The 18694-nt window shown below is 45.3% G+C and overlaps 1 protein-coding gene across 1 annotated transcript in view; it reads left to right on the top strand.

The window, feature by feature from the left end:
• Positions 1-18694, top strand: part of LOC138285009 (uncharacterized) — a 597004-nt gene that overhangs the window by 118764 nt on the left and 459546 nt on the right. Inside the window, exon 5 of the mRNA XM_069224423.1 lies at positions 1769-1840. Within this exon, the coding sequence (XP_069080524.1) occupies positions 1769-1840 (72 nt within the window). The remainder of the gene's footprint in view (positions 1-1768; positions 1841-18694) is intronic.

Genomic DNA, 18694 nt, shown 5'->3' with positions numbered 1-18694 from the left:
GACACCTTCCCCTGGGGCCAAATATGATAAAAAAGGAGAGAGGGGCCATGCAGCCCCAATCCATGAGCCTATTTTGGCTCCTGCGCCCCATCTCCCGGCTTCTGCATCAGTTATAGGTGGGTTCCCTTATGCCCACTAGGGGCACAAACGAAGCAACACATTTGGGGGTCGCGAGGGAGTCAGAGGGCCCTTTGGCCCCGTCCAGCTTCCCGCGTAGTGCGGGAACTAGCAATGATCCTGCCCGGAGGAAGCAGCTGTTTTTTGCTTGCTCCCTACTGATGGGAGCAATATCTGTTCTGTTCTGTTTCTGGGAAGTCGGGAAGCAGAACACAAGTTTGCTCCCAGTCAGTGGGAACATGTATAAATCTCCTGCCAGCTGGGGCAAACTTCTGTTTGCACCCATTTGGCAGGAGTTTTGAAAATGCTCCTGCCAGGCGGGAGCTAACGTATGTTTCTCTGCCCACGCTCCTGAAGGCAGGGAAACTATTGAGTCCCGAACGTCAGCTCACTGGGATGCAGTCACTGATCAAGCCACAGGGAATAAGATGCCGGGTCCTTTGAAGGCTCAGGAAGGAAAGCCTTGGGATCCCTGCCTCCCCCGCTTTAAAGTTTTTTTAGTCAATTCGGTTTATAGGATGGTTTCCCTGGGCTCTAGTCAGGCTCAGAGAGAGAGGGGATGCATGGCTATCCTCCCCTTTTGTAGTGGTTTAAGCCCTGGGTGATGGATCCCTGGGGCCTAAGCAAGCTTGGGGACGAGTGGCCGTGCAGGCCCCCTCACCATTTTTATTGATTTTGGCCCTGGGTGATGGGGTTTCTGGGGCCTATTCTGGCTTGGGGAGGTGGGTCATGTGCCCCCCTTAATTGACATACCCAGAACCTCAGGGTGGTTTTCCCAGGGCCCAAAATGGGCTCAGGTAGAAGGGCTTACTCACGCCTCCCCCATATATATATTTATTTAAAAAATGGTGTCAATTTAATTTTCTTTCTTTTTTTGCTGCAATCCCACGGGGTCACGTGAAAATGGAGCAACACTTCTGATTTATTGTTTAAATGTGTTCCCACATAGGGCCTAGGGTCCAGCGTATCCCTACCATGCCCCCTTATATTATTTAAAAAAAGGACAGGAGACTACGTCCCTGGGTTCCCTGATTGCTAGCAGCAACATGTTTCGGATGTTGCTGGAAAGGAATGAGAGTGCTTGGTCCAGCAGGAGTCTGACTCCCGCAGGAGTGAATTGGCACGCTGAAAAAAGCTCCCTGGGCCAATCAGAAAGCTCTGTTTTTTTTGTTTTTTTTTAATTGGGTTCGAAGTACTCTTGCAAGAGACTCTCAGACCCAAAGGTCCAGATATAGAATTATTTCTGAGCCTTAATTTCTCAACTCCTACTGAACGGATTTACACCAAATTACAAAAGCACAATCTGCTGACCAAGATCTAGCTTCCTGACAAATTTGGTGTCTTTCTTTTCAGCAGTTTATGCAGAAGCACTGCCTAAAGAAGTCTGAGGAAAAAGCATAATGAAATTTGCTTTTGGGACCTCCTTTTTTCTTGGCCCCTGCTTGATGGATCACCCTGAAACCTTTAGAAGAACAATCTGAGATGAATTCATTTTTGTAAAAAAAAATTGTGAAGATTCTGTAAAAGGTGCCAAAGTTATTAGCAAACCAAAAAAAACATTGTCTATGGAAAAACAAGCCACTGAGTAATCTATATATCTAATATACATGTATAGACTATGATGTAAACGTTTTCTCTTTTGTTTACCTAGATTGCTGCAGACATGCTGTGTGCGGATCAGAATTTTGATATAGCTCAAGTTCTCAAATTCTTTCAAGTGAAGGTAATTCTTGTTTTTGTTTTTGTTGACAAAGAAAGTTTATTCGCAATTAGTTGAGTGTCATGGATTTCACTTCCACAAAGCATGGTTTTAAATCTTAAGCACATGAAGAAAATGGTAGTTAATACTAAAATGAAGGCCTCAATTCATAATTTGGCCACAAGAAGCCTAAGCGTATCTTTGTGGAGGGAGCCTCCAAGATGCCTGATAGAGGCATGAAATTGACTTCTTTCTACAATTGTTCCCCATACAGAGTCTCTTTGCAGCACTTCTCCAAAACTGGTGCCATGTACTGGCGGTCGGAGTGGCTAGGAGTTGTCACTCGTCCACATCACTGTCACTAGTGGTTTGGTCCTCAGTGTTGTCATAAAAACTATAAATAAAGGATGCACACCTGTGTAGGGCAGTGCATGCACAGTGAGTAATCAAACCTGTGTGTCTGTCCGAATTTGTGTATCTGGAATGATAGGGGCCTCACTACAAAACAACAATGTAACAAAAAAAGAGTAGGACCCTCTACCCGCTACTGTCACACAGTGCTTTAATAAGTCTTCATCTAGCTGCCCAGCTGACCTCGTGGACCTTTTTCATCCTGCACGTATTTCTGCTTTCATGCAAGCACACAGGCATTTGATGCTGATGTGCTTACTCCTTCTGTCAGTGGATGCACTGCAGCTCTGCAGTCGTACTTCCATGAACTTGAGGTTGTGCATGAGCATGGGACCAGCACTTGAGGGGCATGTGAGCGTGCTGTGGCGCTTTCTTGAAGAAAAGTGACGAACCAGCATCAGTATAAACCTGGAGGTACCTATGAGCCTGCAGATGACCTGGTTTTTGGGAATAGAGAATTATTCCTAGATGCTGTGTGAAAGCAAAGCTGTGCACTCCACATAGCGATAGCCCCAAATCTTGGCAACATGAACTTGTCCCCCTCTCGTAGAGCAGTAGACTCAAACACCCAGCGGTCTTTTTTCTATGGATGTTTATGCCTCCATTGCAACTATGTGTGCTTTGCTTGCAGCTCATTTGGTGCTGCCCCCTGACGATGTTTCTGTGACTGAGCCCCTCTGTTGACATTCTTCATGCTGCACAGCTCAACAAATGCCATCCAACCTTTTGATATGCTGCCCTGTCGTCAATAGAGGCCAGATAGAATATGTGCGTCCACCAGGTTTGAAGACTACTTCCCTGCCAAAGCAGAAACTGACCCTGCAACAAAGACATCTGTTCTCCTTCATTTGGTGGATGAAGAAGGGGACAACATGTTTCTCACCTTTCCAGACACTGGCCAGCACAGTGACTGTGCCATGGCATTGAGGGTGCTGAATCTCCAACTGACTACACAGGTGAACCCGTGTTACGAATATGTTTTTTCCGAGGTTGGCGAAACAAGGACAAAATGATTACATAGATGCATTCTAAACTCACCTACATGGGCTGAAGAGCATGTACAAATTTGTTTACATTGTTGTAGGACTGCATGGCAAAATCATTCAATGGCATTACTTCTCAAATCTCTGAAAAGAGATTCTGAGGACAGCAAGGAGGGCCCTGGCCACTTCTTGGACGAGCGTTTGAACTCCCAAATGCAAGCGCTGTGTACATTGAATTATCACTAACGTCTAAAACCATCAAAATGGAACTGAACAAACCCAGTGGATAAGCCCATGCGATCTTTAAGAAACCGCATACTAGAAGGTAAGACCATCATTGCGACTACTGTGATGACCTTCAACACCAAGGACCCCAACGCCCAGCCAAAAGCAAGACCTGTTCCACCTGTTGCAAAGTGAACAACTCATTGGCTGACACGAGGACACCAGGAAAACTCAAGTTTTCAGTAAGCCACCTCAGAACCAGTGGCATTAGTGCACAGCCACCCCAGAGTCTCGGATGAGACAGAATAAGCTCATCGGTCATGGCCAATAACAATCCTGCCCCCCCTTGAAGAAGCTCACAGCTAACTTCTGAACTATACTTCATGGTCAGCCAAAGGCCAGGCTCATAGCCTCTGAAGCCACTGCTCATTTTATGTCAAAGACCAACTATGTAAAACTACACACCTCCCTGGTTCTGCAGCAGACCTCAACACAAATATACTCCTCTGGTAGAGAGTGGTCTGACCTTCCATTAGGAGATATGCGAGTTCCTTGTGAACAATATTGATTGTCTTTGGATACTGTTTTTTGAAAGAAGGCATTTCCACAGAACTAAAGAAAGTCCAAAATATCCAATCTGCATGCCTTCTGACCAACGCATCGAGGTACAGAGTTTATTGAGTATGGTCACCACTGTGGTAGGTTTATACTGAACTTGACTCTAACGAAACCCTTGAGAGATGTACTCAAATCATACACCCCGTGGACATGGTAGGAATGCCAACAACAAGAATTGAAAAACACTAAGGAAGCCCTGTCTGCAGACAACACCATGAAGTACTATAAATCTGAGAAACAAATTGAAGTCACCTTCAGTGCCAGACCGACGGGGCTTGAAGTCCTGTTGATGCAAAAATAACTTCAGGACATCTGGGTGCCCATTGCATGTGCCAGCTGAGCTCTGGCATAAATGTAGCAGAGATGTTCCCAAATAGACAAAGAGGCGATTGTGGTGCTATGTGCCCTGGGCACTTCCACCTCTACCTCTTCAGAAGTTTATTTCTAGCGTTCACAAACCACATAATTCTATTACAAGGATGAAAATCCAAACCGCAAGCTCAGAATGGGAAGTAGGTTTTGCAATTTCAGGAGTACTTCTTTGAAGTGGTGTACCATGTAGGATATGATAACCCTGCAGAATATTAGTCCAGCTCGACCGAGCTGCAACTATTGCTGAACAGGAACAAGCCAGGGACTCAAAGAAACGTGCAACTGGTGGTTGATTAGCTCCTGTACCAAGCCATTCACACGGGAAGAAAGTGGTCAAGCTTCCCTAGAAGATGAATGCCTCCAACATGTAAGAAGGACCCTTGAGACAAACAATTGGTGGCCCATTTTGATAGAACAGACTAAATCGAACTGCTGAAGCTTGCATGCAAATTCAACCAATGCATAACTGTCAGGAATTTTCAGTAGCTGAAGATGGTCTGCTGCTTTGAGGCAACTGCCTTATGATCCAATCATGTTTGATCTCTCAACTCACGCAGGCGGTTCACCAGACCCATCAGATGATAATGAAGACAAAAATGAGGTCCAGCAGAAGGTCTGGTTGCCGGACCTCGATGCACATGTTAAGAAAGCCGTTGCTAATCGCCTGTCTTAGAAAGGTAGGACAGCCAGACGGCCCAGGTTCTGTTATGTCTGAAGATTAACCTGTGGTGGCCTGGAACCGAATCAGTGCTGATTTGGCCACCCCAAAAGGGAGTATATATATATGTTGGTGAAAGTTGATGACTGTAACAAATATCCTGAAGTTGAACAGGTCTTATCAAAGTTGGCTGAAGTCCTGATACCAAAGTTCTAGAAGATATTTGTAACACATGACCTTCCACATGACAGTGGATCCCCCTTTCAAGCTCATGGACTGGTGGCGTACTTCAGTTATTTTAATATCAAGCAGTGAAAATATCACTGAGGTGACCCCAAGGAAATAGGGAATCTGAAAGATTAATCAGGACACTTAATAGAGTGATTGGGATTGCTGAACTAGACAAAGCCCATGTCGAGTGGGCCATCTACAAGTTTCTCTGCAACACCATACACACCTTTATGAAGACATCTCCTGTTGCCATGATCAATGGGCTCTTAACAAAAGAGATTATCCTGAAACACTCATCGTGGGTTTGTTGCCAATAAAGATGCTTTCCATGACCGAAGGCAGAAACACAATGATGCTGTGAGCCGTCGAAGGAATGCACGTTGGAGAACACTCATGGTTAATGATCCTGTGTTTCTGCCATCCTGTGAACATGGAGGAACATTTGGACCAGGGTTAGAGTCGCAACCATGGCGCGCTTAAGTTGTGAAGGGAACGATGGTGACCACTGTTCAAATAGATCCGATTGCCAGAAATATCTTGCATTTTAAAAGGAAATCCGAGCAGGCTGTGCGGCAAAATGTGCCTATCACTGACCATGAAGAAACAGTGGCCAAAAACACGTTTACTCCTTATGCCAGACGTGATACCTGACACCCCACCAGGAAGGTTTCTCTAGAATTATGTCCCTATCCCCGCCAACACTAGCTGATTCCGATGCCCATGCTGCTTGGCGTCAGTACTTAGTGACATCTCACTCACTGCATCTCAGCGCTACAAAGATTGAATTGTAAGCCAAAGCTGGTTGTGGATGGGTCAGAAGTCCTGCTGTGAGCTCCTAAAGGAGTTTGACATGGTGCCATCTATTGTCGATTGACATGTTTCTGTTTACCTTTCTCTCGGTGTCTCGCTATCTTATTGTTCCAGTCGAAAGGATGAGAGGACTGTAGCCCACTTGTCCTTGACATTAGTGGTTTCGGCCTCTGTGTCATCACATACATATAAATAAAAGACGCACGTCTGCGTAGCGCAATGCTTGCACAGTGAGTAACCGAACCTCTTCGTCTTCCTCCGTTTGTCTTCTGGGGCTGATGAGGGTCTCGCTACGAAACAACAGCGCCCCACATGGTGGCGGATACTATTTAATTTGTAAATGCAATTATATCATGCCCCCTCTCTGAGTTGCTTTTCCTTAGACTCCTGTGAATGCTTTCTGAATTATTGCGAATTACCTTTTTTTGGTAAATTAATGGTCGAGCAATTTTCCTATATCAAAAGGATTATCTTGACTAATCATTGAACCCATTAAGACATGCAACAAATCTCGGGCCATTTTTAAACAATCGGCGATTGATTTAACGTCTGAAATGGATTAAAGTTTTGTGGAGTTTAACAAAAAAAAATCAGTCTGAGTGGAACTTCGTTCTTTTGTTGCTGCTCTTGTGGCTGCGTCCCTTTTGTCGCTCTAAGCCGCTTGTTCGTGCAGTTAAAGGTCACATCTAAAGATTTCTTTATCAATTCGAGCAATCAATCGCTTAAAAGCAGAAGCACTTAGTGTTCGCTGTACATTATCAAGCAATTGGATTCAAGATGAACTCGAAATTTAAGCAAATGATTTCTAACCAGGCTTATTTTTAGTCTGGGGACGACGGAAACAGAATGGTTCGATACACCGTAAAGTGCCTTTTAACTTGTTACAACTCACTTTGTACAAATGGAGCCTCTGGGGAACATATGTGCGTCTTCTCGATGGTTTCCAAGCTGTAGTTGCTTCATTCATTTGCTTCGTTAACAATCAATTTTTAGCACTCAGTTATAGTGCGGGGAAAAGGGCTAATGGAAGTCTGGCTGAGCCTTCCATGCTCGTGACATTATTAGACAGTGACCGGCAGATTATGTGCCTTCCCAGGCAGCGGCTAATTCAACAGGACTCTCAGCCCTGCTTTCTCCCGGGCAGAACCCGTTTCTAAAAGAGAGCGGCAGTGGTCCTTCTAATGAAGCATTTCAGATTATCAATAGGGGGATGCTAAAACACTTTCTTTCCTTTTTTGTAATGTGTTCCTAATTAGTTCCTCCTGCAGTTTCTCTCAGTACAAGGTGCTTCAAACCAGAGGTAGAAGTTGAATGAATTGAATGGCAACAGTTGGAAATTACATTTGAGACATTACACAATTAAGCCTTTTTAAAGATTTTAGGGCCAGATGCAGGAAACGTTTAGCGACTCGCAAACGGCAAAAATTGCCATTTGTGAGTCGCTAAACGCGTTTCCCTATGCAGAAATGCATATTGCGAGTCGGTACCGACTCGCAATATGCATTTCAGAATCGCAAATAGGAAGGGGTGTTCCCTTCCTATTTGCGATTCGGAGTGGAATGCAATACCATTTGCGACCGCATATGCGGTCGCAAAGGGTATCGCAGTTACCGTCCACTTCAAGTGAATGGTAACCCACTCGCAAATTGGAAGGGGTCCCCACGGGACCCCTTCCAGTTTGTGAATGGACCCAAAACATTTTTTTCAGGGCAGGTAGTGGTCCAAGGGACCACTGCCTGCCCTGAAAAAAAAACGAAACTAAAGGTTTCGTTTTTTTTTTTAAGTGCAGCTCGTTTTCCTTTAAGGAAAACGGGCTACACTTAAAACAAAAAAAACTGCTTTATTGAAAGCAGTCACGAACATGGAGGTCTGCTGACGACAGCAGGCCTCCATGTTTGCGAGTGCCTAGACTCGCTATGGGGCCGCAATTAGCGACCCACCTCATTAATATTAATGAGGTGGGTCATTGCGACCCCATAGCGAGTTGCAGACGGTGTCCCAGACACCGTTCTGCATACCAATTTGCGAGTTGCAAATTGCGAGTCGGAATGACTCGCAATTTGCAACTCGCAAATTGGATTTTTCCTACATCTGGCCCTAAGTTATTTACTGTGTTATGCTATGTTAGTGGCATTTGTAAAGTTCGCACACTGTGCCCTAGTGGGCTTTTCTCACTCTGTTTTCGTCCAGTGGCAATATCTAATTCAGAAGATATGTGTGGGGTGCATGCTTTTTTGTTGTTGGAGACATATAGCCAGACTTAACCAGTCTCTTAAACATGTCTCAGGTTGCTAACTTTCCCATAGACCAGATATCCGAGGTATTCTAAATATAGAGTAGATCTTTTACAAGTAGGCATCTTATGAGGAGTATGTTTCCAATTAACCTCATTTTGGAAGAGTAATTTCTGACTGAATTTATATTTTCCCTGCAACACTTTTTAGTTTAATTTAAAAAAATGTTAAAGACAACATCAAGAAAATAAAATACAATAAACAGCCCTATTTTGTAATTACACATTTATCAACCAGTAGTGTCTGTTAGCAACACACACACACACACACACACTCACTCTCTCTCTCTCTCTCTCTCTCTCTCTCTCTCTCTCTCTCTCTCTCTCTCTCTCTCTCTCTCTTCTCTCTCTCTCTCTCTCGCTATGCTATGTCTTTCTCTCTCTATTCCCTGGCTCGTTTTCTACATGTATCGTCAAAGAGAAAACCAAAGTTAAGGCTAAGTTATAGATAGGAAAACGTTATTTTTTTGTATACAAAACGGACTTAAACTGCACAAGTTAAGAAATCTACAGTTATAGGTATAATTTAAACTTATAATTTCAGCCCCGGTCAAAGCGTACTACAACTGGCGCACCTCTGTACACAGTGTTGTCAACTTCTAGCCACACTACATGAACTATAACTCATCGTTCCCCATGTACAGCTTTAACCCTTTCATATTCTATCAATAATAGTATGTTAATGGTAACATATATACTGAAACATATAACATTTCAAACAACACAATTTATAAGAACACTGCATGGTAGCAGGCCGTGTCATAATTCATGTAGTGTGGCTACAGAGTTGGCAACACTGTGGGGAGGTTTGCGATTTATGCGAAAAAAAGAAATTATAAGCGTAAATTATAACTATAACTGTAGAGTGTGTAATGTTTGTGTAGTTTAAGTAGGTTTTGTATAGAAAAAAAATATTAAGTTTTCCTAACAATAACTTAGCCTTAACCTTTGTTTTTTTCCTTAAGTTCTAACGTTTTTCCCTAGAAAAATGTGTATCAAGTCATACAGTGTAGTGTTGTTGAGTGTGGAGTCGTCACATAGAGTGTCGTTGCGTGGAGTGTCGTAGAATGGAGTGTTGTCGCATGGTGTGTCAGTGAGTACAGTCATAAAGTGGAATAGATTGGAGTATAGTGTTGTAGAATGGAGTGTTGTTGAGTGGAATGTCACAGAGTGGAGGAGAGTGTTGTACAGTGTAGTCTTGTATAGTGGAGTGTTGTAGAGTATCGTAGATTGGCATAGAGTGCAGGGCGTACAGTGGAGTAGATTGTTGTACAATGGAGTGGCGTGTTCAGTTCAGTGGAGTGTGTAGAATGAAGTGGCACTGAGTGGAGTGTCGTTGAGTACAGTGGAGTGGATTAGTGTGACATAGGGTATAGTAGAGTGGATCAGAGTAGAGTGTTGTAGAGTGGTCTGTCTGAGTGGAGTGTCAAAGAGTAGAGTAGAGTGTCTTAGAATGTAGTGTCATACAGTGGCGTGGCGTATAGAATGTCATACAGTGTGATGGAGTGGATAGTGGTGTTGCATACCTTGGAGTATCCCACACTCTATGCCTCTCCGCTGCACGCCTCTCCACTTTATGCCACAACACTCCACTCCACAGCATTCTATGCCATGACACTCTACGACACCTCACTGTACTGCACTCCGCTCTATCCCACTCCACTGTGTCACACTCCACTCTATGACACTGCACTCTGATATTCTCCTCCATTGTACTCTACAACACCCCGTTCGACGGCAATCCACTCTAAGATTTGTAATACATTTTTATTTAAAAATAAAATAAAAATTCACATGAAAAAGCAAAAGTTGAGAAAGTTATAGTTGGAAACACGTTCTTAATAATTTGAATACAAAACCAACTTAAACTACACACTCATTTGAGATTCTAAAGTCATAGTTATAAATTAAAGTTGTAGTTTGCACCCCACTCAAAGCGTATTATGACTCATGCACCTCTGGACAGGATTGTGAACTCGCTAGCTACACTACATGAAATATAAATTTTATAATGCATATATTTTGAGCCTTAATTTCTCAAACTACTGAATGGATTTACACCCAATCACAAAGAGCACACCTTCTGGACCAATATTTAGTTTTCTGCCAAATTTGGTGTAATTTAATTAAACAGTTTTTGTGGTATTGCTGGTCATTTTTCCTATTAAAAATAAACGGTGAAAACACATATTGGAACACCCCGTTTGTGTTGGCCCCTGTAACCTTTCCAGGAGGGAGCTGATGTGGGTGAGCTTTTCTTTTTTGGGAAGGTTCATGAAGACTCCTCAAGCAGCACCCAAGTCTTTAGCAAACCAAAAAATGCATTACTACGGAAACGTGGTCCTAATTTCAACTACCCAGAGGTGACTGCCACAGGAATATATATCTATATATATCTCTATATATATCTATTACCTACTGGCGGTCGCCAATAGGTAGTTACAGTCAGGACCATCTTTCTATTGAAAAAACATTTTTAACTTGCCTATTTCTTTAGCTCCGTTTGATGAATTTTGAAGAAAAAAAAAAAAAAATGTGTTCCAGTGAATCTTGTAGTACAGAGAAGTTTCTGGATGATCCATCAAGCAGGGGCTGCGAAAAAGTGTAGAAGGGTGGGGGGGCTAAAAAAATATGTGTTTCTCATTATAATTCCCATAAGGATTTTAGACACACCTATAGCCCTTACCGCTGGACAGAATTATACTGAATTTGTCCGAAAGGTAGCTCTTGTTCCAGAAGAAGTGCCCTTTGTTATTTGGTGTAAATCTGTTCACTTTTTGAAATATTAAAAGAAAAGTAAATATAGATATCTAGAGGCTTGAAGGATTCACGATGATTACAAGCTTGTGCAGGGAAATACAGAGCTCTGATTGGCTACCAACACTTCAGCCAGGATGTGTTGGCAGCCATCTTTGGAGTCGGCTTCAGCCGAGTCCCACAAAAAAGATTTTAAAAAAAGATAAGGGGCATGTAGGGTCACCCTAACCCCTGAGGTCTGGTGCTGGGATTCCAGACGGACACCCCTATGGCAAAAAAGCATTTTTATTAAATGCTTGCAATGCATTCAAAGTGGAGTCGCAAATTTGTGGCAAATATTTTTAAATAAACAAGCGCATGCTCCTGCACTTGTTTTTATGAAGCCCTCGGGTGGGCCAGATCTCGAGGGCATTTTGAAATAAAGGCAGGTCTGCATGGGGCCCCCGTCCTGGGGCAGTTTGATGCCCCGGGGACCGCCACCTCCCCCAGACTTATTTATAATGAATGCGGGGGGGACCACCCCACAGCCCCGGGGACTGTCACCTCCCAAGGGCTGTAATCAAAATGCTGGGAGCTGTGCGGCCCCCGCAGCCCTGGAAACCACCACCTCCCCTGGGATGTAATCAAATAAAATATGTGAGGGCATGTGCCCCCCCCCCCCCCCAGCAGCCCTTGGGGCCGCCATCTCCACTGGGCAAATATACAATTTTGTGCCAGGGACGCGCGGCCTCCTCTGCAGACCAAGGGGCTAATTTACATTGGAAGAGTGCTGCGTGACCACCCTCGTGGAGCCAATGATGGCCCTTGGGACCACCACCCCGCAGGGCCGGTTCCTGCTATGTCCTGGGTTGCCCACCCCTGGAACGTAGCTGCTTGCTGTGACTTCGTGGGAGCGTTAACAGCTCCCGCCACATCAGAACAAACACTGCACTTTTTGCAAGTGAGACCTGTCAAATAGCTTTCACTTGCAGAAAGTGAAGTTTTCATCTGTATCCCGGCACGCAAATATGCTTGCAGGTAAACCGATGAAAACATTGATCCTACAAACAGTGAGCTGTTATTTATGTTTTCTCTGCGGGAGCAGTGCCGACTTCTGCAGGATATGGAGAACTGGCTAGGACCACTTGGCCCTGCAGTCCTCTCTCTCTCTCTCTCTCTCTCATCATCTCCCTCTCTCTCTTTGTCTCTACCATTCCATAAGGGTGTGGAAGAGAGAGAGATTGTTATTGCAGTGGTCTCGCCATACAATGACTTTAAAGAGTCAGACTAGCAAAAAGTTTGGTACGAATGTTACAGTTACGTATGGATGCAGAGCGGAACAGAGTCACTTCTGGCGTAACGGTCAAGGTCTTGTGCTGTCACTCAGTAGGCTGAAGGTTCAATTCCTAGCATCGCTTGGCAGTGTGTTTGTTTATTTACTACTATTTTCACTGTTAAACCTTCCTAGTGATGGAACATTCATGTTTCTTTCCAATCACATGTGTAGATTGACTGGCATAGGTATGTCTGGAAGCATCAGAGTAACTTTTCACCTGTGGCCTAAAGGTTAAGGTCACATACCCCCACACTGAAAGTTGAGGGTTCTACTTCAGGTATGCCCTTGGTCATTTTCCTTCTTTTATGTCTTTTAAACTTCAAAAGTTTAAGGTTCATACTGAAAGGTGATCTCACTCTTTTCTTTAATTGACAAAAACATTTTTCATTTTAGTATATCATTAATCAAAGCCCAAATTGCTTTCTCTCTCAATCTCTCACTTTCTCTCTCTCTCTTTCTCTCTCTCAGGGTTCGGTGGTTAGGGGGGTTGGCCGCGGGGACTGGTCACAGGCAAGGCCTTGCGGCCAACTCCACTGCACACAGCCTTTGGCCACGAGTGGCATAAGGGTTGCTGGTTATAGGGGATTGGTGACAGCCAGGCCCTGTGACCAACTGGCACCTTGCGTGGTAGTGGTTGGATTAACATATAGTAATTAAATTACTTTACATTAAAAAAACATTTAAGCAGACCGTGAACATGTCTGTGGAAGGAGCAAGGTCTTCTGAGTATCTCAATCACTTGTGTTCTCCTCTTCACACCACTCTGCTGCAGTCCCTTTGGTAGACATTTGCACTCCTTTTCTCCTCATATCTTTCTGAAACACTCAGGCCCTCATTATGATCTCCACTGTAAAGACCGCCGAGATCAGCACTGGCGGTCAACAGAAGACCACCATCGCGATGGGCCCCCGCTGGCCGTATAATGTTTTCCCTGCTGGGCTGGCGGGCGGAAACAGTGTTTCCACCCGTCGGCCCAGCAGGGAACAGGACCTTAACATTGGGAGCCGGCGCCAATGTTGGTGTGCGGCAGGTGCAGCAGCACCCGTTGCGAAGATCACCGCCCATAAATCGTGCAAGTGACCTGCGCAACAGGGCACTGCCCGGGGGCCCCGGAGCACCCCTTCCGCCAGCCTTTGCTTGGCGGGGGAACCCGCCAGGGAAAGACTGGGGGAAACAGGGTACATTATCTGGAGGGCAGCGCTGCTTGCAGCGCGACCCTGTCGGATAATGTAATCCACCATCGTCAGGCTGCCTGTCGGCGGCGGAGGACCACCTGTGGCGGTCTTCCCTTGTTATTTATATGCCGGTCAAGACCGTCATGCCGGTAATTACCGCCGCCGCTGGTGGCGTGGCGGTCGAGACCGCCATGTACATAATTAGAGCCTCAGTCTTCATATCTCATACCTGATCTTTTTTATCTTCAGGACTCTTTTTTTACTCTCTAATGTATGTACTTTCCTGCATCTCCTTCACTTCACCAATCCACCCACACACAACGCTCCCAGTCATCTGTACACATTGCATTTTCTTTAATAGTTTACCCTGTCAGTATTTTGATAGCTGTGTACTTCCATCACACACTTTTGCATACAATTACTATTACAATTGACATACTAGAACATTGATCGTGTCATAAGGAGAGAGGCCAATGTTTGGATGAGTATTCTGAACCACTTTATAACACTGACAGCATCTGTGAGAAATTCGCTCTGCATTTGTCCTGAACTCCACAGTTTGAAATCACACAGCAACTTAGGAGCAACTCTTTTCACACTGCCCAATATGCATGGCTAATATGTTGTATGAAAAGACTACAGAAAGACAAGAACCTGGAAAAAGCAAACACTGATAGGGAAAGCTAGATAAAGTGTAGGGTTCTCCCTTGCCTGGGTACTTGTAAATGAATATGCCACACACAGAGCTTAGTCGTACACTTCTTTATTCCTCTGCCGCAAACTCAACATTCTAAACATGGAATCCATTCCATTCGCCACACCCAAACAATTAAATCACAGTTCTACGAAGTCCATCAAGAGCCAAAAGGGTCCTGTCATTACTAACTCAGAGACATTACATCTCCTCCCTTGTTAAATAAAAAATTCAGTTTTTTAAATACATATACAGATTCACTGAATTTCCCCATTCATTTTTCCATAGGGATTTTGAACAGCCATATCGCCCGAACCACTATACAGAATTACACCAAATTTGGCAGAAAAGTAGGTCTTGGTCTAGAAAGAGACCTTTTTGTTATTTGGTGTAAATCGGTTATGTCATTTTTGAGAAATTAAACCAAATCCATATTTGTATATATAGGGATGCGAATGATTGGTGACCCCTCCCTATCTCATGCTGGGATCTGATCGGCTGCCAACACTTCAACAAGGAAGTGTTGGCATCCATTTTGGGACTCAACTTTAGCCGAGTCCCTAAAAAAGATGTAAATAAAAAAGAAAAGGGGCCAGGCTACAGTCACCCTGACCCCTTTGCTCTGGTGCTGGGATCTCAGAGGGATCCTCCCAGAGCTAAAAAGCATTTTTAAAATATTTTTCCTGTGATTCGGGCTGATCTGAGGATCTGACAAAAAAAAAAGAAACATGTGCAGGCTCCCACACTTGTTTTATAAACAGTCCCAAGGTGGGCCAGGTCCTGGGGCCATTGCCATTTTGATGCAAGGGGCTGCCTGGCCCCCTGCTGCCCTGGGGACAACCACCTCCCCTTGGCTACAAAAATTCTATGTGCAGGGGGCCACCCCCGCAGCCCGGGGGACCACCACCTCCTTAAGACTTTCAGCAATTAAATACACGGGGCACTCGCCCACCTTGTTGCCCCCACAGCCCCGGGGACCATAATCTCCCACGGCTTTCATCATATTTAGTACGGGCCCCAAAGCCCCCCTCACAGCCTCAGGGACCGCCATCTCCAGAGGCTTTAAACTAACTTGATGCGCGCGTCGTTCCTGCAGTCCCGGGAACCACCACCTCCACGGGACTGTTATCCAATTCAGTGTGGGGGAGCTGTGTGGCCCCCGCAGCCTTGAGGACCACCACCTCCCCGGGGCTATTATCAAATTTAATGCATGGGGTCTGCATGCCCCCCGCAGACCTGGGGACCAGCTCCTCCCCGGGGCTTTCAATGTATGTAGTGTGTGGGGTATGCAGCCCTGATAACCGCCCAGAGCTTTGATCCATTTCAATGCAGGGGTGTGTGCCAGTCCCCCCCCCCCACCAGCAGCGAGGACCACCTTCTCCCCAGGGTTATTATCAAATTTAATGGGGGGGACCCCCACCTCCACAGCCATGAGGACCGCCACCCCCAGGGGTACAATAAAAAAGTGACCCCCAAACCCTGGTGTCCACCACCTCCCTGGGGCAAAGGTCACTGGAGGGGGCCGCATAGACTCCCTCAAGAAGCCACAGATGGCCCTGGAGACTGCCACCCCAGGGCGATCGATCTCCTGCTATGTCCCAGGGTACCCACCACGTGGACATAGGTGTTTGCTTTTCTTTGGTGGCAGCTGACCGCTCCCACCAAGCAAAAGCAAACAAAGTCCGCTTTCTGCAAAAGAGAGCTATCAATCAGCTCTACCTTGCAGAAAGCAGAGTTGTCATCTATGTACCCTGCATGTAAATATGCGTGTGGGGAAGACAGTTGAAAGCATTGCTCCCGCAAGCAGGGAGCTGCTATTAAAAGCAGGTCCCTACTTGTGGGAGCAATGCTGACTTCCACAGGATGTGGGGAGGCCTTTCACTCTCTCTCTCTTGCTGTCTCTCTCTTTCTCTCTCTCTCTCTCTCTCTCTCTCTCTCTCTCTCTCTCTCTCTCTCTCTCTCTCTTTCACCCATAACAGACTGGGAGAGAGAGAGAGAGAGTCATTGCAATGGTCTCTCCATGCAATGACTTACAAAGCAAAATCACAATAAGGAGTCACCTCTGGCATAACGGCTAAGGCCACAGACCCTCACACTGAAAGTTGAGGGTTCTAGTCTAGGTGTGTCTGTGATACTTTTCCCTACTTTTCTTCTACTTCAAAAGTGTAAGGTTCATAATAAAAGGTGATCTCACTCTTTTTAATTGACAAATACATTTTTCTTTTTAATGTGAAATTCATTCTCATTCTAAGTATACCATTCATCAAAGCCTAAAAAACTCTCTATCTCTCGCACTTTCCTTCTCGTTCTCTCTCTTTCAATCTCTTCCTCTTTCTCCCACTCACAGACCCACTCAGAGCCTTGTGCACCCACTCACAGCTGCACTCAGACCCTCATGCACACACTCACGGAGGCACTCAGCCTCTCACACATCCACACAGACCCACTGAAATCCTCACGCACCCATTCACAGACCAACACTGACGTACCCACTCACAGACTAACTAAGACACTGATGCACCCACTCTCAAACCCAGACAGACACTCTTACAGCCACTCCCACACCCAGATACACCCTGTGACATATACCGTAACACCCAGACAGACAGGCCGCTGCCAACTCTCACTGTGCACGGCCAAAGGGCCGTGTGCAGAGTGGAGTTGGGTGGTTAGGAGGGTTGGCCGCAGGGTCTGGTCGTGGGTGGCTGTAGTTGGATTACCGTATAGTAATGAAAATGACTTTGTTATAAAAAATATAGAAATTCACTGAAAAAGCAAAGTTTACAGGGATGTTATTGTTAAGCTCACATTTTAAATGTACCAACCCATAGAAATTCACCAGTTATAGTTATCTCAAGTAACTATAACTCATGCCCTCACCATGCACTGCTAATTACCCACAAATTGCAGCACTCATGACATCTTTGACAACATCACTGATAATGTCACTGTAACAGCTGCAGTAAAATTATTGATCAGATAATTGCAGATGGTGGCAGAGCAGGTTGGCCATAGGGCCTGTCTCTGTCAGTAGATTTGTGAGTGGTGTCTGAGTGGGTGTGCGAGTGGGTGCCTGAGCCTCTTAGTGCAGGTGTGAGTGAATGAATTAGTGTATGAATGAGTCTGTGGTTTTTCTTTCATATTTTTCCATAATCACGAATGCTTTGTGGAAAATTGAAAATTCACAAATGTTTGCGAATATCCTGTGCTGTGATGCAAAATTATATTAAACGTATAATTTGCCACTAAAACACACCTATATCAACCCCCGGGGTCAGGGTGCCTTCACCCTGACCTCTTATGCCACTTCCAATTAGAATTTTCACCCTCGGGGACCATGTCTCATGAAATAAAATACCGATTGCAACTTTCTAATCAGGTTGCGGTCAGCCAACTGTAACGCTTCTTTCCATGGGCGTATTTGTGAAAATTAGCAAATTTCACGAATAATTTGTGGTCAGAGATATACAAATGTATTTGCCCTTAAATGTCTCCTAAGCCACTGAACTGATTTACAGCAAATAACAAAAATCACATTTAGCTTTCTGCCAAATTTGGTGTAATTCCGTCCAGTGGTTCGGGCTGTAAACATGTTGAAAGGTCCTATGGGAGTTAACATGGGAAACTCGTATGTTCGATGGCATCTGTCGCTGTAGATACGCATGTTCTGCAATAGCTCGCCATCTGGTGTTGGGCTGGAGTGTTACAAGTTGTTTTTCTTCGAAGAAGTCTTTCGAGTCACGGGACCGAGTGACTCCTCCTTTTGTCTCCATTGCGCATGGGCGTCGACTCCATCTTCGATTGTTTTTTTTCCGCCATCGGGTTCGGACGTGTTCCTGTCGCTCCGAGTTTCGGAACGGAAAATTAGCTAATTTCGGAAGATTTTCGTCGGTATTGTTGCGTTCGGGATCGGCGTACTTAGATTCCACACCGCATCGAAGATCGAAGAGCTCCGGTGCCCTTCGGGGTAGTTTTTCGATCCTCCGTCGGGGCCTGGTCGGCCCGACCGCGTGCTGAAGAACGCCGATGGAACGGACCCCGTTCCGTTTCTGCCCCAAATGGCACAATAAATACCCCTACACAGACCAACACTTGGTCTGCAACCTGTGCCTGTCACCTGAGCACAGCGAAGACACCTGCGAGGCCTGTCGTGCGTTCCGGTCCCGAAAAACACTCCGAGACCGTCGAGCCAGAAGACTTCAGATGGCGTCCGCACCGACAGCCCAACGGGAGTTCGAGGAACAGGAAGAGGAAGGTACCTTCTCGATCCAAGACTCAGACTCCGAAGGATTCGACGATACACAAACCGTGAGTAAGACGTCGAAATCCACTCAGA

The sequence above is a fragment of the Pleurodeles waltl genome, chromosome 3_1 (assembly GCF_031143425.1).
Source record: "Pleurodeles waltl isolate 20211129_DDA chromosome 3_1, aPleWal1.hap1.20221129, whole genome shotgun sequence".
Lineage (NCBI taxonomy): Eukaryota > Metazoa > Chordata > Amphibia > Caudata > Salamandridae > Pleurodeles > Pleurodeles waltl.
This window is presented reverse-complemented; position numbering and strand designations above follow the sequence as displayed.